General features: G+C 42.2%; 2 protein-coding genes across 4 annotated transcripts in view; one reads left to right on the top strand and one right to left on the bottom strand.

The window, feature by feature from the left end:
- The window catches only part of tpst1 (tyrosylprotein sulfotransferase 1), a 45,782-nt gene extending 30,141 nt beyond the window's left edge, over positions 1-15,641 (top strand). Inside the window, exons 4-6 of one of the 2 annotated variants that reach the window (XM_076734974.1) lie at positions 12,671-12,721; positions 13,353-13,421; positions 15,143-15,641. In XM_076734974.1, coding sequence (XP_076591089.1) covers positions 12,671-12,721; positions 13,353-13,388 — 87 coding nt within the window. In that variant the 3' untranslated portion in view covers positions 13,389-13,421; positions 15,143-15,641. The remainder of the gene's footprint in view (positions 1-12,670; positions 12,722-13,352; positions 13,422-15,142) is intronic. The other variant, XM_076734975.1, reaches the window with a different exon arrangement.
- A 1,310-nt stretch (positions 15,642-16,951) lies between these two features.
- sgsm2 (small G protein signaling modulator 2) overlaps positions 16,952-25,375 on the bottom strand; it is an 80,119-nt gene continuing 71,695 nt past the window's right edge. For both annotated transcript variants that reach the window (XM_076734724.1, XM_076734723.1), the window contains 8 exons: positions 25,133-25,315; positions 24,278-24,664; positions 23,955-24,079; positions 23,168-23,250; positions 22,557-22,666; positions 22,338-22,434; positions 21,538-21,705; positions 16,952-20,402 (listed from right to left, as the gene is read on the bottom strand). In XM_076734724.1, coding sequence (XP_076590839.1) covers positions 20,314-20,402; positions 21,538-21,705; positions 22,338-22,434; positions 22,557-22,666; positions 23,168-23,250; positions 23,955-24,079; positions 24,278-24,664; positions 25,133-25,315 — 1,242 coding nt within the window. In that variant the 3' untranslated portion in view covers positions 16,952-20,313. The remainder of the gene's footprint in view (positions 20,403-21,537; positions 21,706-22,337; positions 22,435-22,556; positions 22,667-23,167; positions 23,251-23,954; positions 24,080-24,277; positions 24,665-25,132; positions 25,316-25,375) is intronic.

Genomic DNA, 25,375 nt, shown 5'->3' with positions numbered 1-25,375 from the left:
AGTACAACTTTCAAGTTTTGCTGACTTTTGCATAACAAGGTCCCACATGCACGATGTCTCATCAAAAAGCTATGAATTTAAAGATGTACTCCATAAATTGCAGGTCAAAGTCTCTACACTATTTGTCATGATGAGTAGTAGCAGCCTGTGAGACAGTTGTATCACATCTTCCATGACTATCCCTAGTGATGTCGTAATGATGTCATCAGGGTCATCTCAAGGGGCGTTGAACTGTCAGATTTCTCACAGAAAGCCTTGTGTTCCAAACTGGGGTTGCGGAGTTTAAAAGACTGTGGTGGTCAACAGGTTGGGAGGGTCCAATCAAGACATGCTATCAAGTTGGATTATGCAAAATGTAGGATCTTGTATTTTGCTTGACTCATACTAAGATTATTCTCTTTTGCGTACATTGCATTTCCTAAGACCTGGTATATGGGATGTCCTGGATTGCAGCAGCAGGAGAAACTACACTTTACATTTGTAAATGTTAATGTGACTTACTTTTTTACCCCATACACATACTTTTGGTTTCCAGTGTCTAGCTGAAAGACACTTTGACATGTGGACAGGAGGAAGATCCAGCCACCATTAATGGTCGACCTGCTCCTAGCATTACAGAATCCTTGTGTGTGTGTGCATGAGCACGGTCCTCTTTGCTTCAGCAGTGATGTCCTTGGCAGACGTCAAACACTGCTGCCATCTTGGGAAGGCATTTGCTATTTTTGGAGCAGAATATGTTTTATTAAACCCTTTTTCTCAAGCTGAGCTATCAGGTGACATGCTCTGCAGCTCCTCTCTGAGATGTGAAGTGTATGTGTGAGCTCGGGGACTTGATTCTCTGATTTATTTTTATCTCTCAAGGACTGTATGGGCGAGGTTTCAAGGTCCTCCTGGTGCTTAGATGCCCAATTTCTCAGTGTGTTGAATTGGGCAATAAAAGAGGTGCTAACATCAATAAGTCTTGATAGCACTAATTTTGAGACATTGATAAATTAGTGTGAATCATCAAGACTACTGAGAAAAAGACTCACATTGTGCATCATCGTTGGAGCAGCTGTAGTGTTGGGTGGTTTGAAATTCCTTCCTGTTATGACTTAGGGAAATTTTTCGCTGCTTGGTGCTGGTAGACTAAAACAGTACAGCATTACAGTCATTGCTCCGAGAAAAACAAGGTTGAAAAATGGGGAAATATTGTGTTGTGAAACGGTTTATAGTTGGATCAGCAGTTCAGGGGTGATACAGACTGAAGACTGTATCACAAGAGTGTCCATTGACTTAGTGTGTTTTCCAAGTTTGTCCTCTCCCCTGTTGGACTGCTGTCCAAACATTTCTGGCTGATTTGTTTCTTCCAAGCACAAAGCCTGGAACTCTTTCCAGGTGTCTGGGTATTTTCCTAAAACATCTTGTCTGTTCAGTCTCACTGTGTATTATTGTCAACCCCAAATACACAGTACTTATATTTCCACGCAAACCTCAGACATAAAATGGAAGTGTACCAGAGAGAACTGAAGCATGCTACCAGACTCCTGGTCTGTCAACCAGCAAATGTAAAAGTTCACCTTAAGGTTAAGCTGTTGTGTGTCTATATGACATAAGGTGCTTCATAGTTGCGCAACACAATTGGTATGAAAGGTAAGTGGACATGGTTTGGGCTCAGCCATGTAATTTTCTAAACCACCTGAAACATATCTTTGAAATTTCTGTACTTTCACATGTTCTTACTTTTTAAATGACACATATGCAGACACCAATTTATATTTGAAACGCTAATATCAAACATATCAGTCCAAAAGATTTATCAGTCTAGTTGTAGTCTATACATCCATAAAGAAATGGTTTTCCCAGTTCAAGGTTGAAGAACTTTGAAGAACCAGCCTGCACAGAGCCCTGACCTCAACCCCATCTAACAGCTCTTGGATGAAACACAAACTGCAAGCCAGGTCTTACCACCTAACATCAGTGTTGGACCTCACTGATACTCTTGTGACTGAATGGGAGAAAAATCCCAGCAAAGTGGTTCCAACATCTGGTGAAAAGCCTGAAACCAGGTGAATGGAGGTGATAGAGCATCAGGTTCATACCTGTAGTTTTGAAACAACTTGGGTGCAATGTTTAGATGTCTGTGTTTTTGGCCACGAAGTGTAAAATACTTCATCATCTTTGATACCTGAGTGTTGAAACAATGTTAGTGTCAAGCTACGACTTGTTGAGGTTGTTTACCTTGCTTTCTATTTTTCACAGTCTGCCATTAACCCGCAGTCACATATATGCTACAGTACTCTTAATGGGTAGGTCTGTGTTTGTGTTAAAGTATTACTCTGTCTCAGCTGAATTGCATCAGTGTCATGGTGCAACTCACAGTAAGTGAGGCCAGTTATGTCATCAGCAGTGTTTGTGCCATATGTGTATTTGGAGTCGTGTGTTTCTGTGTCACAAACAGGAGATCCTCTCTTAGCCTGTGATTTATCATGCTGCAAAGCATCAACGCTATTTCCTAACATTTCCCATTCCAGCAGGAAGTGTCTCACTGGTCACAAAAAGCACAACTACACACACCCAAGAGGCCAGAATCTGCAGACTCAGTGAAACTGAAATATTCAACACAGACTTTTAACTAAGAGGGGAGGGGGTGAAGCAGAATACAGGCATTTGAATAGCTTACTGTATAAAAGAGCACCCACCATATCCTCATTCCTGATTTGTGGTGTCTGTAGAAAGTTTTAGAATCATTTGGGTAACGTGAGTTTGACTGTGTGATGTCCTCAAACTGGTGGTTTTGTACTAGATGTTGCTCAGTGGGTTGTGTGGTTTGATTTTCTCTTTGTGGAAAAGTTGAGAGCAACTCCAATAGTGAGTGGTGGGTTTGTCTTTAACCCAGTTTGGAGTGTTAGCCAATATACTTTTCTGAAGCATTTGGATTGCTTTTCCATTAGTTTGAGGGGACCCAAAAAAGGGGGATGAGGACGCAAAGAAAGAATGCTTTTGGTGCAATTCGTCATGTTGTCAGGACTGTTATGACTCAAACGGAAAACATTTGCAGTGTAAGTGAGGGAAGAGGGAACTTTTTTTTCATTTGGGTATTCGTTGGAAAAAGTTTGTCTGACCACAAACATAGATGAAAACTACAGACAAGGTGGCAGAGTACCTCTTCCTACGCTCTCCATAAGCTCTAAACTTGAAGTAGTTCTTATAATGGCTGATGTAGCCGAGTTTATTGTCCTTGTTGATTTAATAAGATGGTGGCCCTTGTTGAGTTTGTTAGTTAGTTAGTGGTTGAAGAATGTGATTAAGGGTTTAAAATTGCTCTTATGGGCAGTATTTTTCCAGAGTGTTTAACCTTACAGATTAGATCATGCTCAATTTTGACTGTTTAAACTTCCTTTTAATTGTCAGGGAAATAAGTTTTTAGGGACATCCTTCATGCACATTGGTCGTCGTATGTAAGCATATATTTAGCTGTGGATGTATGCACTATAGGGCTGGGGTTCTCAAACTTATCATTCAAAGATCCACATCTGATTTTCATTCAAGGTCAGAGGTCTGGAACGATCAGTGATAACAATTAATATTGAATCAGTTCATTCTCTTGTGATTAGGCCAGCATGAAACAGAGGCAGACAAAACTCAGACAGTTATTCCATATTTTTTTCTGACTCAGACATGTTCTTACAACTACATTCACACTAGTTGTAGAAATTTTGTATAAAGAAAAGGAGACAGATTCTGTATCTGCGATTTTGGAGCTGATAGCAAATTCTCCAGTGCAAAGTTAATGTGTGAACTCAGCAGCAACATCACACAACACTCTCTCAAGCAGTTAAGGGCGCCATGACATCAATGAAAAATCAGCTGCATTGAAACCACAGTCATCTGGAGACAGGATCACTGTGAGCAATCTCCAGCTGCACTGTATATTCAATGTCACCAACAAACCACTAATCAGTAAAAAAAATGTTCTTTAAAATAGAAACGCTACACTTCATAATGTATTGTCTATTCATAACACGAGTTATGGCAGGGGTCCTCAACTACATTCTTCTAAGAATACGCTGTGGGGGTCAGGCTCTCATATAAGTAAACTGGCTGAATGAGCCTATTGTTTAATATTTTCACTTTCTTACAAAATGAATGTTATTTTTGTTAGTCTAAAGTAGTGTAAATAGAGTCAGAAAAACTTGGGAAATCCATAATGATGACTAGCTTAATCAGAAAATGCTCTCAGGCAGTCAGTGCTCAATATAAAAGCCACGTTTTAGCTAACAATGAATGAACCCTTATCTCAACTTAAAACCCCCCTCTGGGATCCAAAGAAGCAAACTGAAATACTCAGTATGGGACTCAATACTACAGGTGGCCAAAAAAAATAAACCCAAGTGAGGCCTCTCGCATCTAATAGACCAGCTCAGTGATTCTCTGACTCGGAGTTAACAGTCACTGAGACGTGTGCTGGGTCTGGACTGATGTGCTGTTCTGTCCAGATACAGACCGAGGTCCAGACTTTGAGAAGCCCTGCTGTCGAGCTCTATGCCTCTGGCCCCGTGGTTTTGGAGATACTACTTGCAGTCCTCACGGACAGCTGTTGTTGATCAGTCTTGTTAAAGTCAACTACTCTTAACATTGTCTCATTGTTAGATGAGTACAAACAAACACATTTGCCAAAATGTTGGACCGGTGCTTTAAAGCTGTGTCTCTATGGTGTATGTAACCAATTTTCTATCATAGCTGCCATATGTCAGACTGCAGGTCAGATATCAAATCCTCATGCTGTTCCATCCGCCTTATCACCATGTTCTGCATGTTAATGCTTTTCAAATGTGCCTGTGGTCCTGTTGACATATTTTGGATGCAGTAAATATCCACGTCTCTGCTGGTTCTTCCTCTGCCTCTGCTCCCTGAAATGGTTAACACCCTTCTCACAATGGACTTGCGTGTCTTGGTGACAACGTGTGTATTGATGCTCGTTTGCTCAGATTTATGCTGTGTACATCTGCAGGTTATTAGTGTGATTTCCCTGTATCAAACCCAGCTGCAGGGTTTATATTATTGTCTGCTTGCCCTCCCCCTCCCTTTCCTCCTGGGCTGGAATTCCAGCAGGAGGATCTCCTATCAGCCAGTTCCTCCAAGTGAACAAAACATTTTTCAGAGTGCACTGTGGTCAGTTTGCTTAAACATGTTAGAATACTTAAAGACAATGGTGTCTGCGTTTTGTCTGTTATTTTATGGGGTTATTTACCTCCAGGCTGGGTACTGAACCTCAGTAGTTTTTTATTACAACCCAAACACAACATCAACATAAAGTTGTGTCATAAATGTGTTATGTTGAATGTCTTAGCAACCAACTGCTTATTAACACATCCAGCAGACATGGGGCATCATTAGCATTCAATAAAAAAGACGTGCTTTATTGGTCACGCTTCACAACATGCACACACACGCCATGCTTAGTGAAATTCTTCCTCCACGTTTAACCCATCCTGGTCAGTCCTTCCTCCACGGCAGACCAGGAGCGGTGGGCTGCTAGCCCACCGGCACCCAGGGACCCAGTTCCTTCTTCGTCACCATCCAGTAGTATTCAATAATATCCAAGAAACAATATTAAAGCTAGTCTGTGTAACACAGCAACAACAGGATTATGGTAAATGCTTAGACATAGTGGCAAAGTAACACAAGCACAGAAGAGTCATTAAGTCAGAAATGACTAATGTCTGTTACACAGCAATACAACGGACGCTTTAGTATTAAGTAACCGTAATCTAGTAAGATTGTAGAGCAAAACAGCAGTGTATTGAATTGAGGAAAGGTGTGTCTCATGTATTGCTTAAATGTTTCATTTTTGATAGAATGTATTGCTATTTCTTCTTTTCAAAGTTTACATATAGTAGTCTTGCATACTCTGTGTGGTTGTTGGGGTGTATAAACGCGGTTTTAATGTGGAGACAGGTATGGATGTGGCTGTTCATTTCTCAGAGCTGCTGGATGTGTCCAGGAAAATGTTGCATAACTCACATAAAAAGAGATGACCATGTTTTCTTAACAATCTCCAGATTCAACTGTTTTGATTTACCGTACTCCAGGAGCGTGATCCTCTTTCCCTTTCTCCATGTTCGTCCTGTTTGTTGGTCAGGGTCATTCCAGCTTATGTGTTGTTCTAAGAGGCAAGAGCTAACAAAAAAGTTTAATTCCTGGCATTTTAATTCTAAATTACTCAAGGTTTTATTGAGGGAGAGGATTTTTATTTGAATGCTGGGCATTGGATCTGACTAAATTCACCCCCCCACCCCCCAATTTCTGTGTTGCATTGCATAAGACATCTGGCAACCAGCCCTGAACTAAACCGTATGATGAAACCACATGTGGAAATGCTCTCTCTGCTGTCTTGAATTTTCACCCAGCCCCATCCAAATATTTGCCCTCTGTCTCATCTCTTCTTCAGTCCTGATTTCACCACAGAATATGCATCCAGGGTGTAGCTGCTCAGAAGAGAAATAGTTAGGAGGCAGACGTAGAACACAATGCTTGTTTGTATTGTGAAGACTGAGCAATGTGGATGATTAAGGAAGCTTGACCTGTTGACAGCAGCCTTATCTCTGTGGTGCCTTGCTGTTTTTTACTGTGAGTGAAGACCCGTCTTCAAGGTAATCTTTCCAAGCATTGTCTGCCCTGTGGCCAAAGCAGTTAACAGTGTCGATGTCTATCTCCCTAGAACCTCTGTGTTTCTATTGATTTAACCCAGAAGGCTTCCAGGGATTCGTTTGTAGACATGCAAAGGTAGAGAGGAGGCCTGGACCTTGTCGGAAGAAGATTGCCTGTGCTTGCTCATTTTAGTTCACTACCCTGGATGTGTAGCAGTGCATGAAGGCTGTTGATAACTATGTCTAGTCGAGGAGTTCTTGTACCTGACCCAGAGACACTGGTTTTTCAGGTTGGTTTGGGCCACAATGTTGTATAAAGCTGTACTAATTATCTAATTGTGATTTCTTTGATCAATATTGTGATTAGTTTAAATAGAACTTAAATCAAACCTCTGCACTGTATTTGTGGTCTACACAGTATTAAACAAGATAAGATTTTACCAAGCATCATCATGAACACACCTTGTTTACATTATTAGAATCAGATAAAATATTGCTGTTGTTTGTTTCAGTGGTTGGGGTTCTTTTTTTTAAAAAAGGAACCAGTCGGTTAAGTGTTCCTGAAAAACTGAAGACTAAGATTAGTGTTGAATTTAACATTAGCCCACTGAGTGATATTTCTATATAATCAGTTTGCCTGCAACAGTTATGGTCAGTGAATTTAACAATCGGCAGCTTGAACTTTGACTTGCTGAAGTTTGTTGACACTTTGGTTGGTTGCTTGCAATTTTGATACAATTTGACATACAACCAATGGGTTGAAACCGAACCCAAGCATCTATATGTACTGTTTCTTGCATTGAGATCTCCACTAATGAAACTCAAACTGACCGTACCTGGACTTCTGCTCTTCACTGCTTCACCTCTGACTGCTGGCGATCAGAGGTCGTTCCAGCTTGCTGTAAATGAGGCTGGTCAGGCCTGGCTCTTGAAGCCACAATCAATAGCTTTTAAGTGGCTTTGCAGCTGTGCTGATCCCTGGTGAGAAATGGATATTGGGATCAATAAGTTCTCAGTTTCTCCACAGTAACAATAATAAGATGAGTTAGTGGAGAGATGAGAAGCAAACGTCTGGAGAGTTCCTCATCCAGCTTTGGGTCTGTGGCTGGGCCTTTTCCCTAATATTGATGTGAGGACAGTTAATGATGTGCAGGCTAATCATATCATATTGATTCAGGACCGCCATCAGTGCTTGGCCACCGTGGCGCTCTTTGGCTCTTAGACCTCAACAAGAGACTCATATTCATGAAACCATTGGCTGGACAAGCATGAAAAGAAGAAAGTGGTTAAAAGATTTATTAAAGAGGACCTGATATGAAGTGTGTTTATCGATCAATGCGTCTTATTCCTTTAGCTCAGATCAAGCGTTGAACTGAGTTTGTGTTTGCCTGATCTATTCAGACTTCCTCTTTTGATTCATGTCAGTCACATATGGCTGGGGTCTGCTCCAGTTGCACAGAGGGGGCTTAAGGCCTCAGTATGCTTCAAACAAAGAGCCTTTTTGGATCATTTGGATCACCTAACACCAGAAACCTGGTGGAACCAGGAGATCTGCGTCCAACAATTTTTGTAACTTTCAGATTGGCCAGCTGTGTTGAGGTTTTAAAGTAAGGCAGGGTTTGAACTTTTTTTTTTTTTAATCAAACTGTCTTTTTTTTCATTCTTCACACAGCTACAACAGTGCAGCACCATGAATGAGGACAGGCTGCTCTAAAGGTCGTGCTGTTGTCCCCGTTTGTACAATTCATTGTATTGAGATTACAAAGACACAAAAGACACAGAATCTTGAAGAGAGATTGGGGAATCAGTGGGATGAAAGCAATTGCGCAGCACATTTAAAGAATACTCAACCTTCAAGCATGAAAAGAGAAGGTCACCCAGAGCTCTTGTATTGTCAGTTATCAATACCCAGTTAAGGCTAGATATTGTCTTTAAGGCTAAAATTTTCAGTGCAACCTTATTTGTCATTTAGCTGAAAAAGATTCCTCAACGCAGGTTTCTCTGTGTGGAAAGGTTGAGAGACATTCCGATGTGCATAAAGGGGTTGTCCGTAACACAGTGTGGAGTGTTAGTCAATATCTGGTTGGATTGCTTTTCTGTTTGTTTTTTTCTCTCAAATGTTAATTGTAGTCTCGAAACAAGCAGCTATACAAGAACTTCACCTAAACAAGAATTTACATTCTAATCAGGAGTTAAATGAAAGAATAAGTAAACAAGATGATGAATCTGACAAGAGATTCAGTGCCTGAAAGTTTTCTGCACTGAAGACACATTTCTTTCTGTCCAAAAAATATTGGGATTCCAGACCCAGTCCAAGGACCTTAAATGGTTTGATTATTTGTACTGAGGGTGTTTAGGCACCCTGGCAAAAATCTGAGTAGGAAGATTAGGAAATGAAAATCATCTGAAAAATTTTCTCTCTCTCAAAAAAAAAAAAAGCATCTCACACTGATGTTTGAAAATGGTACAATATAATCTGAGATGATGAGTTTTGTTTTTAACCATAGTGCAGCCCTGGTCAGGGGACCCCCTGCCTACACAAACAGCTGAGCATGCGTACACACCCGGTCTCCTGAAGAGTTTCAGTGTGCAGTTCCAACAGAGGCATTTTGTTAGAGGTAACAATATCCCTGGAAAGTTTCCACACAGAGAGGGTGGAAGTAGCAGAAACATTCTCTCCTGCCGACTGTGGCTCGACACTGGCAGCTTTTCAAACGCACTGGACTGTTACCACGTTTAACCCCCTGGGACCAGGGCTTAGTCACAGGGAGCTCCAGCCATAATACTGATGCTGAACCACTGCAGGGTTTAGTTTGGCACTACCACACTGGACTGACCTGCTGCTTGTACCAGCAGGCACCTTGGCTGACCGGACTGTGCTGGTCCCTCCCCGACTGGGCTCTGCCTTGCTCTGCTGAGGCATGCTGTGGCAGGTTTTCAGGGTTTCTCCTCTCTTCACTTTTGAGTTGGGAATGTTTGATCCTTCCGCTTCAGTCGTTAGGGTCAGGTTGGAATATTCTTTGCGGTCATTCCAGCCCAAATGCCTGATTTTATTGTGGGTTTTCTGAAAAGCTGTGAAGAAAGACGGGAAGTATCATAAATAGAATGAACCTATAAACACAAACTCATAAAGTTCCTGAATGGATACCAAAAAGTCAAGCTCAACATGCAGTTGTGCTCCTAATTAAAAAGTGCAGCTGGACCAGAAGCTTCTTATAGTTCTAAAGAGAAACAAACTTGTTGTTGAGAGGACAGAGTCTAATGAACAGCAACGTGCTGCTCTTAAAGAGGTCAGTTTGCCGTCTCTAACTCTAAGAAGATGACAGGAAGGCAGCAAAGTATCATCTCAGTCTGTCAGCTGTTGGGAGCGAGCCCTGCATTGGCAGTCAGAGGGCCTTTGATCATGCTGAGCAGTATTTGTACTTGTTTTATCAGACTCAGTAGAAGAGACCTTATGAATATTCCTCCTTTCATGAGCATTTTAACAGATCCTTCAGAGTTAATAGAGCTTGAGGTCACAGTCTGCTGGACAGGAGCAGACTGGCTTCATATTACTGCAGTATCCCATCATGCAGACATCAAGTCTGGCCTTTCCCAGAAGCAGCCCTTCATCTCTGCGTGTCTTCACTCTGAAGGACAGCTCGGCCTCTTCTGTACATTTCCTAATCACACCCCACTTGGATTTATTACCTTGAGCGTGTGAGCTAGTGCACAACTGCCGGGCATTCTGCTCCACTTCTCCTTAGCATGCAGGCCCTTTTCTGTCAGAGCAGAAGGTTTGGACGGGCTCGGAGCAGTCTGGCCTGGAGCCTTTGTACGCTGAGCAAAGCTGCAAAATGGCACCCAGGAGGAAATCAGAAACATGCGCTGGCCTCTCTCTGTCTGGTGTTACGCTCAGTTTCTGGCCCTGCGTCCACTTCAGGCAAACACGCAAGCATGCATGAAGGCACGAAGGGGGATTAAGGAATGAGTTTTGTGTTTTGGGGAAGTTTTAATCACTGGAGCCCAGGAGGGGGGCACAGGACTTATGCCCCACTCCTCCCTCGGTGTGGAGGTTCAGCACAGCTTCCTGGAAGAATTTCATTGATTATGTGATCACAGTAACTCAGCACCTCCTATTGGCCGTGTGATGGAAGCCCATTGTCCCTGAAAAAGAATAAGAGGTGTTAAGGGAGGAAACAGAAAACCATCCATGTTGTCCTTAAAGAATCTGTGGAGTTGTTTCATATGTCAGAGACTTTGATGTCCGTCAGTGTTTAGAAGTCAAATTTCAAATTCAGATTTACTTTATTTGCATTGACCTATCGCTAAGGCCCTTTCCCACTTTGAAATTCTCAGAAGTAACATTATTTTGCTGTAACATAAGCCTGTTCACATACTGACTGTACAGGAACATTCGTGAAGAAGAAACACACAGGTTAAATTTATACTCAATTGTTTGCATTTCCAAAAAATGTTTTTCTCCTTTCCCTCAATAATGACAATTTTAACATAGATCAAAACAGTATAATTCAGACACCAAATGTAAGCAATAGAGTAATGCAGGAGCATGTGTGAAGAAGTAACAGAGGACAGTGGACCTGAGACAGTGGTCCTGACCAGGCCTCTCTCTAATGCAGGCTGTAACACCATTAAATAACACAGGAAGCCAATGATGAGCTCTTTGGCCTTGAAAGTAATGCCTGATTACTAATGAAGGACATAAGCCAGTTAGCAAGGCGCTCACGATCACAGCTGAACATCATCCATTTCTCAAATTTAACCTTATTTTTTCTGGTTTCTAATTTGGGTTTCAGTAACAGAGAATGGTAATCCAATATAGACAATTTATACAAAGTGGAGTCATCCAGGCATTTTCCAATACAGTGCGAAGGCAGAGGGAACTTTAATTTTGGAAAAGTGACCAAAAAATACAAAAAGACATTACCCTCTAAACTCTTTGGCTAGAGAGAGTGGCTCTTACTACAGCCCCATGCACACAGTTCAACATGTGGACACATCCAGAGTTTGGCAGGCTTGCTGTGCCTAATTAGAGTTGCTCAGCTACAGTGTTGGTTTGGGGAGTGGTTTGACGAATGGTCAGAAAAGGCCACTACTGCCAAAGCGTCTTGTACAAGGTCTACAATTAAATGTAATGATTGAGCATGTAGGGAAAAGACAACAAATGGGTTACACATTACTAAACTGTATAACACTTCATGACAAAACAACATACATCATCACTACTCCACACATTACGCTATAGAGAAAAGGAGCTCACAACTGTGAGCAGTGTGGTCTCACTGCTGCCCCCTGATGGACTGTAGAAGCTCCTCATCTTCATGTCTCTATCTGTTCACTTCCTCTGATATTCAGCTTCTCTCCATCACCACACTGGTGTACCTTATAGCCCAAGTTCCCTCCACATTCTTCTTTATCTGTCAGTGACCTTGTGCAACAGTGTTGTTCCCACGGGCCGTGAATGAGATGCCTTCCTGTGCAGATACTGCAATAAGACGCATGTTCCGAGTAATCCTGAAAGATCCAGGAGAAGTCCCAGTTATGTGCTGACTGTGTGGCTGAGGCCAGCAAGAGAGGGAGACCCAGGGTTTCATTTCCTGGAAAGACACGTCCAATGCGCACACACACACACACACACACACACTCACACTCACACACACACTCTGCTCTGTCTTTTCACCTCTCAGACGTGTCCCATGTCAGCACCCCGGGGGAAAATGACATGACACCAGGGGCAGATCATGAAATTCCTGGCATGCTTCCAGCAGCTTCCAGCTTTTAGGGTGGAAACGTTCACCTTAAATGACCCCCCCCCACCCCCACCCCCCCATCCTTCCCCCGCCCAGGCTGTGTCAGCTCAGCATAGACAGCAGCAGTGATAATGGTGCCATTGCACACGTCTCATTTCTCAGTTGATTTAAGAAAGTGAACCGATGATCCAGTAAATCTTCACCATGGTAATCCATCTGATTCCTTCATGCAGATTCAATGAATTTGTGGAGCTCTAAATCTCTAAACCTGGTCCTTTGTTTTTCCAGGTCTTTAAAGGTGAATTTCAGCTACCAGATTTCCTAAAAGAACAATCACAGGTACAGTAACATTTCTGCCTGTTGTTGAGCTTTTTCTTTCTATTTCCAAATTCAGCCTTTTTAGTGTCTGATTTGAGTTCAGCCATCTGCAGCTCAGTGAAAGATCTCATTCCAGATTTCCATCTGCTCACAGTTACTCATCTCTTGTTTTTGACTTGAGTTTCTCGCCATATAACGCAGCCTTTTGTTGTTTCCTGGTCTCAGCTTCATGATTGTCTTCATGTTTTTGATCTTTAGTGGTTATTTTGTTCTGTTAGTTTCTTTGTGTTGTCTTGCTCTCTCTTGGTTTAGGAGCCTGATGTTGGCTGAAGAGCACCTCTGCCCTCCTCTGGTAGATAGACACATAGACACTTTCATCTAGTTTCCACGCGCTTCAGAAGAGAGTGTGTCTGCTTTTGACTTGCTAACAATGCCTTTTGATCAACGCAATCAGCCTCCATGTTCACTGAAGAGGGTGGGAGGAAAACGAATGTGTGAAAGTCAGTGAGGCAGCTGACTGTGGCCATCATGTGGGTCGCCCAAGTTGCATCGTCTGGTGTTTCCTTACTTTGCCACAGAGCTGCCTGTCGCCCTGAGATCAGATATTGTAACTGCTGCTTGTCTGTTTTCTGCCCTTTGCTCCTCAATACAGATTCAGAAGTCTGCAGAGAGACCCAACCCAAGTTAGGAGCAGAGAGAGTGCCATCACCGCAACACACAGGTACAGCTGGACGTGGCAAATTGAGATCTTACATATAAACCACATTATGGTAGAATGTAAACAGTGTACAAAATAGGTGAAACGAGCTCCTCCTCAACCAGCCATAACAGTAAAATGCTGCTTACATGTCAGTGGATGAGTAGGTATAATCTAATGATCTCATACTGTAAACACTCATTTGTTATGTGATTTTTCCATCTTGATGCGTTTGAATACAAGTTACACTGATTTACACACACTGTGTTTGGGGATTTAATCATTCCTGGTGTCTTGATTTGATGCTTTATGTGTAAAAAAGTGATACTGCAAAGTAACATGTAACTATAACTGTCAGATAATTGTGGAGTAAAAAGGGCCATAAAAACACAGTTTCAAATGAAGTATCACAGTGGTTGTGTAAATGTGCTCCATCACTGCTGTCCTATAATATAACTGTAGACGACAGTAGTTCTCTAATGAGTTGATGAATTGCTGTGCATTTTCTCTGACATAATGGTAATTATTCAGAATCTCTACAGTATTATTATGGTCACTGATGCAGTATCCACAAAAGTTATTGTGCCATTTATTATCAATAAGGCTGTAAATAGCTTGAACCTGTGAAATACCTAGATTTTACTAAATTACACTATCACCTTAAGAAACCTGAAGGATTAGAGGCTGGCCAACACTAGACTTTAAGAGCATGAGTAAACACATGACTACAACATTTTTGTAAAGCCCTTTGTGTAGTTATTAAAGAATCGTGGCCAGCATGTACTGAGCAGCACATTTGAAGTGTGAGAATCAACTCGTCAGTGCTCTGAAGTGGACAAACTGTGTAACGGAGATGCTGTTTTTCCATGTCCTCAAACACTCAGCATCTGAACTGATCTGCCCTGCCGACTCATTCAGCTTCTAATAAAGATAACCCAGAGAACTGTCCAACACATCCAGTTTAGTGGCATTTCTTTTCTCATGTAATCCCTGTAACATCCTGCAATATTGAAGAGGTGTGCTACACACACTGGTACATTTGATGAGTTTTCCATTGAGATTGTAGCTTGTAGCTGTAATTAATCAATTAACATGCAGTCCAAAACAACGTCAGAAAACAATGAAAAACACCTTGATCACATCATTGTGTTGTGATCAACAGCAGGAAACCTGAAGAAACCCGGTTTGCTGAGATATAAAACAGAAAAATAGGAAATCCCCACAGAATGTTTGATCTTTTTGCTTTGATAATGGCGTGTTAACAATTCATTGATTATCAGAATATGGATGGTTCAAAGGAGTAGTTCAACATTTTGGGAAATACACTTATTTCTTTCTTGTCTAGAGTTAGAGGAGAAGATCCATAGCACTGTCACGTCTGTACACTCAATATGTAGCTGGAGCCAGTGGACAGTGTGTCCCTTTAGTGTATGTTAGACCTGTATTTCTTGGCTGGGATCTGCTGCCCAATTAAGTCTTATTTATGTAGCACCAACAGAAGTTATCTCTTTCCATACAGAGCAAGTCAGGATAAAACTCTTTAAACTACAGAGACCCACAATTCCACCATGAGTGAGCACTTGGCGACAGCATAAGAGCATTAACAAACCCATCAGATAATGGCCTCAGCTCACAGGAAAGTGTTTCACACTGAGTCCTGGAAGGTCATTGCATGAAGTGATGAATGAGATGTTTTGTCAGAGTCGCAGTGGGAACACTAACCCTCTCTGCTCTGGTTGGAACAGGACTCGGTGCAGTGGAACAGCGAATCATGGACATCGTCTCACTCATCTCACCAGCTGTGTCAGGCCTGGGCACCTTTCAAAGGTCACATGACCACAGCAGGACAGTGTCCTCACCGGAGTCCGCGCCTCCTCCTGCGGGCTGCTACCACTTCTCTTGTATGGAGAACTCTTGGCCTTCGATGTTGTACTGTACAAAAAAACCATATACTAATACTTCTCACACCCACAGAATGTCTGCTGATTGTTATTTTTCGTGTCACATCACGCTCATCAATTTTTAGAAATGATTTCTGGCTATTTAGGAAAAAATCTCTGTGATTCTGTTGTAAGAAACTGCAGTGAACTGAAATCGCAAGTATTTATGAATGGAAAATTAGCTTTTGGAAAATGCAATACCTATTTTAATGTTACATTTTTTTCATGCCTTTGTATTGTGCAATGTCATGGGTACTGATCAGTTTGAAGTATCAACCGTGATAAACAATGCTTTTTTTTTAAACCTGTTGCCAGCCTGTTTTCTTTTCAAAGAAGGGTTAATGTCACCATTCAGTCCAGTATGACCAAAGATGGAGAGGAGACTGATGGGAAGATACCGATGAAAACAACCTTTGAAATCAAAAATGTCAGACATAAATGTTTCCTTAAACACAAGGTCCTAATACGTCTTTACAGTCTTTGACAATGATAAATAAATTTGGAGGTTGTTCACATGAACAAGGGTCCATCACCAGCCCGGCAAAGCAAGCAAGTGTGCCAAAAGGCCCAGTTCCATGCTCTATCAAGGTTCTGTTGAGTTTGATTCATTTCAAATTGTTGTGGCTGGGTTGTAAAGGGGCACTGTGTCAAATTCTGCTTTTAAAACCTGACACTTTAGTTGATACTGTGGTACAAGCTCCTAAATAAAGTTGTGTTTAATCAAACTGGTCCAGAGCAAACCACAGATGACACCCAGCGCCACACAGAATTAATCTGGAGTCACGGAGTTAAGCATCTGGTTTAGTGAAAAATAAATACCCTGTAATCTTTGGAAAAGGTGCTTTGACAACACTTCATACTGTTCCAGACTCCTGAAACACTTCTGACCACATGAATGAAAAACTATTCTGAATTTTAAGCCTTTTTCCAAGTTGTGACTGTCCTCAAAAACAGGTATCCGTAAATGACTACATTTACAGTTCAGTGAGACGTAACACCACATTGTATGATCAAAACGTATTTGCTACTTGAATCAAACATTCATTTAGATGATTTGGGTTTTAAGTCCGCATTCACTGTTTGTCTTTGACCACTTGGGGGCACTGCAACACCACTGTCCCTTTAATAAAGTTTATATAGCAAAATTTTAAGCGAAGCATTGCTTCTCCCAGCAGGCACAGCAACATTAGCATTCACTTGGAGTCGTGTTTACGTCCACCTGATCTACATAGGTCCAGTATTCTCTCTCTGTGTGAGAAATATCTGTGCTGTTCGGTGCAGGGCAGGTAGTGTACTGTGGGCTCTTTAAGCTGAAAACAGCACTGTGATGCTAATGAGAGCTGTGAGACTGAACCCCAGCTTTAAAGATGTGGGCCATAACACCAAAACAATGAGGCTGAGGGAACTGCAGAGATGGCTAATAATTCTCTATGGGCTCGTAAATACAAACAACTCATTACACACATATTACACACAGTCATTTGATCCATTGTTAGTATAACTATTAATTAAAGCAATTCATTATAAACAGAGAAGGAACTTATGTAACTCATTTAAAGTCATAGAACATCGTGTCTGTCACATTAAACGCTCAAAGGAAAGAGAGCAGCCCACTAATGAACAACCTCTTATTTAATAATACATTACATTCAAGGCAAATGATACATCCTTACCAATACATATTCAGCAATGCAATCATTGGCTCTCTAAATAAATAGAAATTTGAAATCTTGAAATCAGTGCACAACATTGAGAAAGAACACTTAACAGTCAACGTGTAACATAGTCTGCACATTCTGCATTTCTGCACAGTATACACCTCCGGCTAGTGCTGCTAAAACCAACATAAAAAATAGATCTCAAAATAAGTTATATATATATATATATATATGTTCTGACTGTCTTCATAGAAATATTGGGCTTCGGTTTGTATTTACAGCAATATAGACTTTGACGGATTTTCTCAAACGACAGAAATTGCACAGTAGTTAAAGATCCAAGATCACCATTTTCAAAAATATTTTACACACATAGTAAACAGTCAGTCTTCAAGATGCAGTATGAAATTGCACATTGTCGTCATGCCACAGAGGGGGCTGTTTCAAGGCTTTGGTACACAAGGTCCTGATTGGAAGAAAAAGCTCCGCTATGGGCCCTGGATTCCCCCGCCGACCCCCTTCCATCAGCAGGCAGCAGGGTGGGGGAGGGAGAGGCCGTAGCGAGGTACATCTACACCACTGCCCATTCCTGGGATCAAACTAGCGAATCAGAGAGCTGGGTGACTACAGTACACTTCAGGATTGGGGAAGACTCTTGGCACTTGAATCACAGGTGCAGGTCCGTGCTGGATGACAAATCATATGCAGCCGTGTTGGACATTTTAAGGAGCGAGAAGGGTGGAGGTTAAGGGTCACTCTGATGCGGGTGACTGGAAACAGTATCAAAAATTTCCCCGATTCCCTTCAGATACAAACATGAATGTAATCTGTGCTGTTACTGTGAAGCCAAAACCAACTTAATACTGACTCACTGAACACTAGAGAAAGTTTGGCATTAAAAGCAGCTTCTTCTCAGCTATTACTTTTTTAAAACCTGGGACCACAGATCTGTTATTTAGACCAGCCCAGTCCAAGCATGTGTTTAGGAGGATCAGGTTCAATGTGGACAATTGCAACCACTTTTCCTGAAAGTGCAGCTGAATGCAATGCAATGCTGATCAGACTTCATGGTGCCTTAAGATCACTGAGCATGTTTGACTCCAGTTACTTTAAAGGATAAGACTGGAATTATTCTATATTTGTCTTATTTTCAACCAATCCCATGTGCAGACCCACACCAAGCTACCAACGAGCATCGTGTTTACATCCACAGCCTGATGTATCTCATTGCCATGTGCCATAGAGCTCCATTGTTTTCCAAAAACTATTAAACACACATCAGTGAGACACACTATGACACTGGGTCACATGTTCCTTTGTTACCACCCATCCCACACACACCGTTCTGCTTTGGGTTGGTTGCTGGAAATGCTAGAAATTGTATGTGTGTTAATGCACATCTGAAAATAGTCTCTGAAAAATGCAGAGTTTACTTTTGTTTGTTAAAAAAACGACAGTGTCCAGCTGTTTTGGTAAATTATGGAGCCTTTTTGAAAAATGAATCTCTGTATGTGAGACCCAGTTCTAAAGATTCAGGCCTTCAGGAGGGATGAGTGGGCTCGACGCCACAGGCAGCGTAGAGAAGCTGAATAGCTGTTTTTTGTCTTTTCATGGCATTTGTTGATAATAACAAAAAAATTGAATAATGCCAGCCTTATTCTGAAAGGAAGATCCACCTTTAGATACTGGTAAATATAATCAATTTGTTACTGTCTTTCTATTCTCAAAGGTCCTAATCATGTTTCATTTTCTTATACCCTCTTTCTCTCAGCCCTTCATGTCCACTTACAACCAGCCTCAAATCTATAATACTGTTTTCCAGCTCTATGTCCTTTGAAACTTCAGCCAACCTTGCACAAGCTACCTCAAGTCCTAATAGCAGTGCAACTGAAACCCTCTAAGAAATTTTTGAATAGCCATGAAAACAGCAAAACAAAACAATGAGAGGATAAGAGTAGAGGAAAAATCACAAAATGTAACTTTATATTTAATCATTTCACTCGGTTTAAAAGTTTGAAAAGTTGTAAATTTGTATCTCCCATCATAAAGGTCTAAAAGTGGTTGGATAATACTAAATCCCTTTATTTTATTTTATTTAAAATCTGTCACCTTTTAAGATATTTATTCTAAAAAATAGCAGAATCTGCCTTAAAAACCTAATATGTAATATGTGTGTAGTCACAGAAATATTACCAGAGACATGGCCTCAGTGTCCCCGTGGGAGTGATGACGCTGGACTAAAATCATGGTCCTACAAAACAGAGCTGGCCAAGTTCTATATTCAGGTAAAGAGGAAGGCCTGTGTGCTTTTGTCTGACTGTTGTGCTCTGTTGCTGTTTCTTCTGACTTGGAAAAAGGATTAACATGCTTTAACCACTGACTAACACACTCAGGAAAGTTGGCTGCAATTCACCCTCTCTTCTTCACTTTCTCAGCAATTTGGCTTCTTAAGGTGCCTCCGGCCGCCACGGGCTCTGGTGGGGCCTTCACAGGCACCATGAAGGAAACCTGCACAGAAAGTGCAACTAAGTACCTTGGGCTGTCACTGGTAAAGGCAACATTTGCGTCATAATGAACTCTTGGACAAAAAGAAAAAGGGTGGTGGTGGTAGTGGAGGGGGGTGGGGTAGAAACACACATGCTTGTTGTAGAAAACACTCATGAAAAGGTAGTTGGCACAGTCCATTTGGTCACTAATGAAAACTTCTTCGTGGCTAAGTCTTCTGCTCCTCTGACAATGTTGTATGTAAATCCTGCACTCTCACATTCTCCACGGGCACTGGATGGAGGAACACATCTGTCAAACACTGGCATCGCTTCAGCCTTCTTGACAGACATCCAACATGTTCTGCTTCAGTCAGGAAAAGGGTGACACTCGAGCGAACTGGAGCGTTAATAGATCCAATGTTGTTTTGGAGTGTGAGTGTACGATTGTGTGTGTGTGTGTGTGTGTGTGTGTGTGTGTGTGTGAGTGTATTCATGCACACACTAGCTCTGTAGGACTGGGGAGACTCAAAGAATGCGTTCACAGTGTGATCAAACTCACAAGCATGCAGACAAATCCACATGTCTGAACAGACACCATGGGCATTCCATGTGAAGGTAAATGTAAACAGATTGAGGCTGAGCTCCAGAGCCGGGCCGCCTCTGCAGCGCTCCTGCCCCACTCCCAGGGCCTTCATCTGGGCAGGGAGGACACCTGGACCCCCTGAACCTGCTCTGGATAGGAGGAGGCCTGGAGACACTCTGACAGATGAGAGGAAGAGCTGAGTGTCCTGTAGGGAAAGACACTCCTCCTCCTCCTCCTCCTCCTCTACAGTCACTTGTTGTCCATCAGAGACTGGACTTTGTGAACCAGCTCACGAGCCATCTTCAAGATATGTTGGACGTCATGACGCTCGGCCATCTCTGTGGATCAGACACACTGTTAGAGATGCAGCTACAGAAACATACATATACAACATATATGTGGTTGGATGAATGTTAGAACCACACAGGCTCCTGTACGATGATGGATGTGCAGCATAGACTTGGTGATGGAGTTTACACTCCATATCTCCTCTCTTTTGTGGGTTCCCCCAGGGTTCTATTCTTGGTCCCTCTCATTTGCTACATACATGCTACCCCTGTGGAAAATCACTTGAAGATGTATACATTTTCATTGCTATGTGGATGACATGAAAGTTTATGTCCACTTGTACCATCATTGTATCCCACATTATGTCCCGCCTCCCTGAAACTAAGAATTAGACATCCAACTAATTTCCTGCAATTTAATGACTGAAATCAGAATCAGAAATCACTCTAATTACCCTTCAGGCCCTTCAGCACCAGCAGTATTAATGATGTCTCATCTATTCATCATCTATTTTCCATGTTCCCTCTAACATCTGCAGAAGTATCTCCTGAGATACAAATACACCTGGTTGGGAATAAATGAGCCACAGCATGAAATGTAGATTTGATGAATTATTTACCAGATTCTTCAAGATACTTCATATAAAATACCTAATGAATGAACCTCAGTAAATTAAGCAGTCCATTTTTGAGAGTAAGCACAAATTGATCCTTTCTCGGGCTGGTGAAGATATGCATACAATGATATATACAGCAGTCAGTCAGAGATTTGACTGCTGTTTCTATGCCGTTAACTATCCCTTGGCGGGATGTATGTGTGTATCAGTGAGAGGGACCACTTCAATAGCAAATACTGGATTTTTTCTATCATTGTGATGATGTATCTTGATGAAACAGGCATTTAATTCACTGGATTAGACAAAAAAAGACATGAACGCGATTTTTTTGATTTATGTGTACAGTTAGTTCCTTAATTGAATTGCACATACATCAACATACTGTGAGAGAAGATTTTATCCCTGTCACTCATCCCTTATGCTTTCTTCAAATTACAGTATACTAGATTTGAACTGGACACAACAAACTGTAAATGTCTGTCCACGGATGGCAACCATGACAGGATCGTGAGAAACAAGCAGTTCATCAAATGTACATACACTCTGTCCTGACTGTGAATGTCTCTTACCGTTGAAGAACTTGATGATGTCAGTGAAGTCCATGTTGTTGTCGATGATGATCTCGCGGTACACTGTGACCAGGGCCAAGGCCAGAAAGAGGACAAAGTGTCGCGAGGAAATCCTGGGAGCCACCCAGATCACCTCCCACACCGCAAACACATCCTCATACAGGAGCTCTGCATACACACACACACACACACACACACACACACACACAGACACACAGACACACACAGGCACAGACAAAACACATTTTCATAGTCAGCATTTTCACATGTGACAGTTCCTCACTTTTAGCTCCTGAGATTAGATGCATGTGACATCATGAGCACTTGGTGCAGCATTTACTTTTACTCTTTAAGGCACATTGTGTTGCCATGACTTCACCTCTGATGACTCCAGGCTAGGGAATGGTCGACCTCATGAAGATGTATGTAGGTTACCATTTAATCACTTCCTTTTTGATTTAGTCCTGCTCGTTTTGATGCATTTTCCTGCCAGTGAGGCTGCAGACAGTTTTCCTGCTGATCAGTTCTTTCCTGCTGCCCGTCATGGGCATCACCTGAACTGCAGAGCATGTTAGAGGTTTGCGTCATCCCACCCAGTTGTTGCCCCCACTGTGCTGATGCCTCAGCTAGTGTGTCTTGTGTAGCACAAGAACACCTGCCAGCTTCCCCTCTGCAGACACTGCTAACTGTGTGAGTCTTTCGGCCCCCCAGTAGTCAAAATGACTTAATGCAGCTTTGAAGAAGACAAATCAAAGAGTTAGAGAATAGAGGCAAGTGAGAGGAAAGGACACGTCGTTCACCTCTCTTGAAGTCCAGCAGGAACCAGCGGTAACAGAAGTAGAAGTGAGTGTAATCTCCATTCTGCTGCATCAGTTCAAACAGCTCTGAGTCCAGGATCTGACATCAGAGTGAGAGAAGAAAGAACGTCAGTGGGTGACACACTCTCTCTCTTTCACACACACACACACACACACACACACACACACACACAGTTACACACAGTAAGAGTGATCCATCACCTGGATCAGTGACCTCATGTTGGCAAAGTGTGTGTCCATGGCTCCACCATTAGGGAAGTTCTGACTCATCCTCTTCATTAGCTGAGTGAAACAGCTGTACGCCAGGCACTCTGACACACACACACACACGCACACACACACACACACACACACACACACACACACACACACACAAAAGAAGAACATAGGGTCATGGAGTCAGGACAGCACTAAAACTGTTGTTCTGTCCATTTCACAACCACCCATCATATTATCATATTTTTTTTTGGGGGGGGGGGGGGGTGCAAATAACAAATAATACATTTCAAACACTGATGACATCATAAATGAATGTCTTTTGTGTGACACAACCTTATAAACAATGTCACAGTAATCTGAATTAGGAAAGAAAATTCACTTTAGCTGAGCTGACCGCCTAAACCTCCCATTCATGCATAAAAGCGCTCATGACTGCTCTTACATTTGCAATGTAAGTGTGAAGTTTATTGGTGATTTCTTTTATTAAATGAGGCCTTTTAGCTCCACTTATGTAATGAATATTTTTCATCTGTGCTATTCACAGTAACCCCAGTCAGGAGATATGCAGATGTGTGATGATTCCTTCTTCTCACCATCATCCAGGATGACCATGAGTGGAGCGAGCAGGTCACACATGCCTTGAACATAGCCCATCTCCAGATGCTCCCACACATAGCTGCAGGCCAGACGGACACAAGCAAGAGCAAATAAATCACAGTCAACTCGACTCAGCCTACTGCACATGTTACACTGTGTGGGAGGGGTGCTTGTATTATATATATTTATAAATTCTAGATTTATGTGTTTACTTATATTTACTCAAGTACTGTACTGAAGGGCAACTTTTAAAACACGTGACCTTCATTTGATTGCGTCCATTTTCTTCTACTTAATGCCACTACTCTATATTTCAAAGAGAAATATTGTACGTTTTTCTCCACTTTATTTTTCTGACAGCTATGGTAATTAGTTATTTGGGGATTATTATTTCACATAGAAACTTGCCATTTGGTGACTAAAAGTCTAATATTCAGTCTCTTTTAGCTCAATCTTGTTCTACACCAAAGCTAAGAGAAATATCTGGTTCCAGCTAGTTGCTAACTCTCTGCCTGCTAGGTGCTTTTTCGCTGAAAACAGCTGCCTGTTGAAAATGACAATGAAAGTGGTGAGAGTGAATCAGTTGTGGGCTGTAAAATCAAATACAATGGGCAGAAAGGCATGACAAAGCTCCATATCGCTGAGGTGAACTGCAGAGTTGGCTGATAGTTATCTGTAGGTTTGTAACTACAATCTTTCTTATCAAACACCATTTGATTCATTGTTCGTGCAAAAATAATCAATATAGCAATATAGCAGGATGTCAATGCCTCTTCCACATACCTGCACATGATGTTGCGTAGCTTCTCCAGGTTGGCTGTGGTGAAGTAATAATAGTTGCGGTCGCAGCGCTGGACATCTTTGTCTATCCTGTGGAGGTTGAGGGCGACGGTGTCCAGCAGCTCGATCTGCACAAAGGAAACACTGCTGTGTGACTATGAGTAAGTCAATGTTTTTAGTCTTTCTTTAGCCTTTTATGTGTTTTACTATGAGCAACCTCAGTCTGTCCATCTGTTACTTTCATCTGTTACTGTCATGTCTTCCCCACCTGTTGCAGAGTTGCTTGGTTAGAGGAATAAACGGACACATCCTCATACTGTACATACCGTATATGAGGAGAGTGATGGTGATATCCCCTCTGCAGCTGTTCCATTGGTCACCAGTTTGTCCAGCTGACAGCACAGCCTGTCTTCAGTCAGAGAGTCCTGACGCCCCCCCAGCACACCCGGAGTCCTGCCCTCCTCCCCTCCTCCCCCTTCCTCCTCTGTACTCTGACCGTCGTCTATGCTGGACAGGATCTGGGAATGAGCAGAGGTCACTGAGTAGTTTCTGGAGGACGGGAGGCCTGAGTCAGGGGAGTCAAACTCCACCAGAGGGCGCTCCTCTGGAGGGAGGGCTGCAGGGGGAACCAGGGTGGTCATGGTGGGGGTACTGTCCTCTCCACTGGGGGTCTCCTGGCTCCCAGTGTCCGGCTCATCCACCGACATAAAAACCTGAAAAAGGATGGAACTTTAGTAGTGACAGAGGAGGGACAGCAACGCAGGGTGTAGAATCAGAAATGATATGCTTTATGATTTCACCACTGAAATCATGTCTTTTGATTTCTCAGTTAGCCTTGTTACTCTGAGTTACAGCTCACCCTCCCTTCATCAGTGAATGTGCGTTCATATACTGTACCTGTCTGAGGTCGTTGAGGTTGGTTGAATCTGGTTGCTCATGCTAATTATTCCCATGTTTTTGAAACCAACAGTTTTTGGAATAATGAAACATGCAAATGTTCAGAAAGGCAACCATAAATAATCAATACTATGAACTTGTTAATTACAGCATTGGGTTATGTTGATTTTATCAGTGGAGCTTCAGTCAGGATCATTACACTACACTGTGACTAATACTCTACCAGTCTAACAAGGAGTCAGACGTTGGTTGGATGGAAGTCATATTGTGGCAGGTTTCTTCACCTCATTGCTGAGTGTGGAGTCTCTGTGAACGAGGCGCAGGACGTGGCTGTCGATGCTGCTGCCTGAGGAGAGCTTGGCAAAGATAGCCGACTGCATCTCCTTCTCCCTCTGCTTGACGATCACCTCACAGGCCTTCCACTCCCGCATCACCTGCTGGTAGCGCTCGCTGATCTTCGCATCGATCTTCACAGGAAGAAAAGGCAATCACGCATTGTTTTTCAAATTAAGAGACATGTTAAGACT

Source organism: Chaetodon auriga, chromosome 7, assembly GCF_051107435.1.
Source record: "Chaetodon auriga isolate fChaAug3 chromosome 7, fChaAug3.hap1, whole genome shotgun sequence".
Classification (NCBI taxonomy): Eukaryota; Metazoa; Chordata; class Actinopteri; order Chaetodontiformes; family Chaetodontidae; genus Chaetodon; species Chaetodon auriga.
Note: the sequence above shows the minus strand (reverse complement) of the source record. Positions and strands in the feature narration are given on the sequence as shown.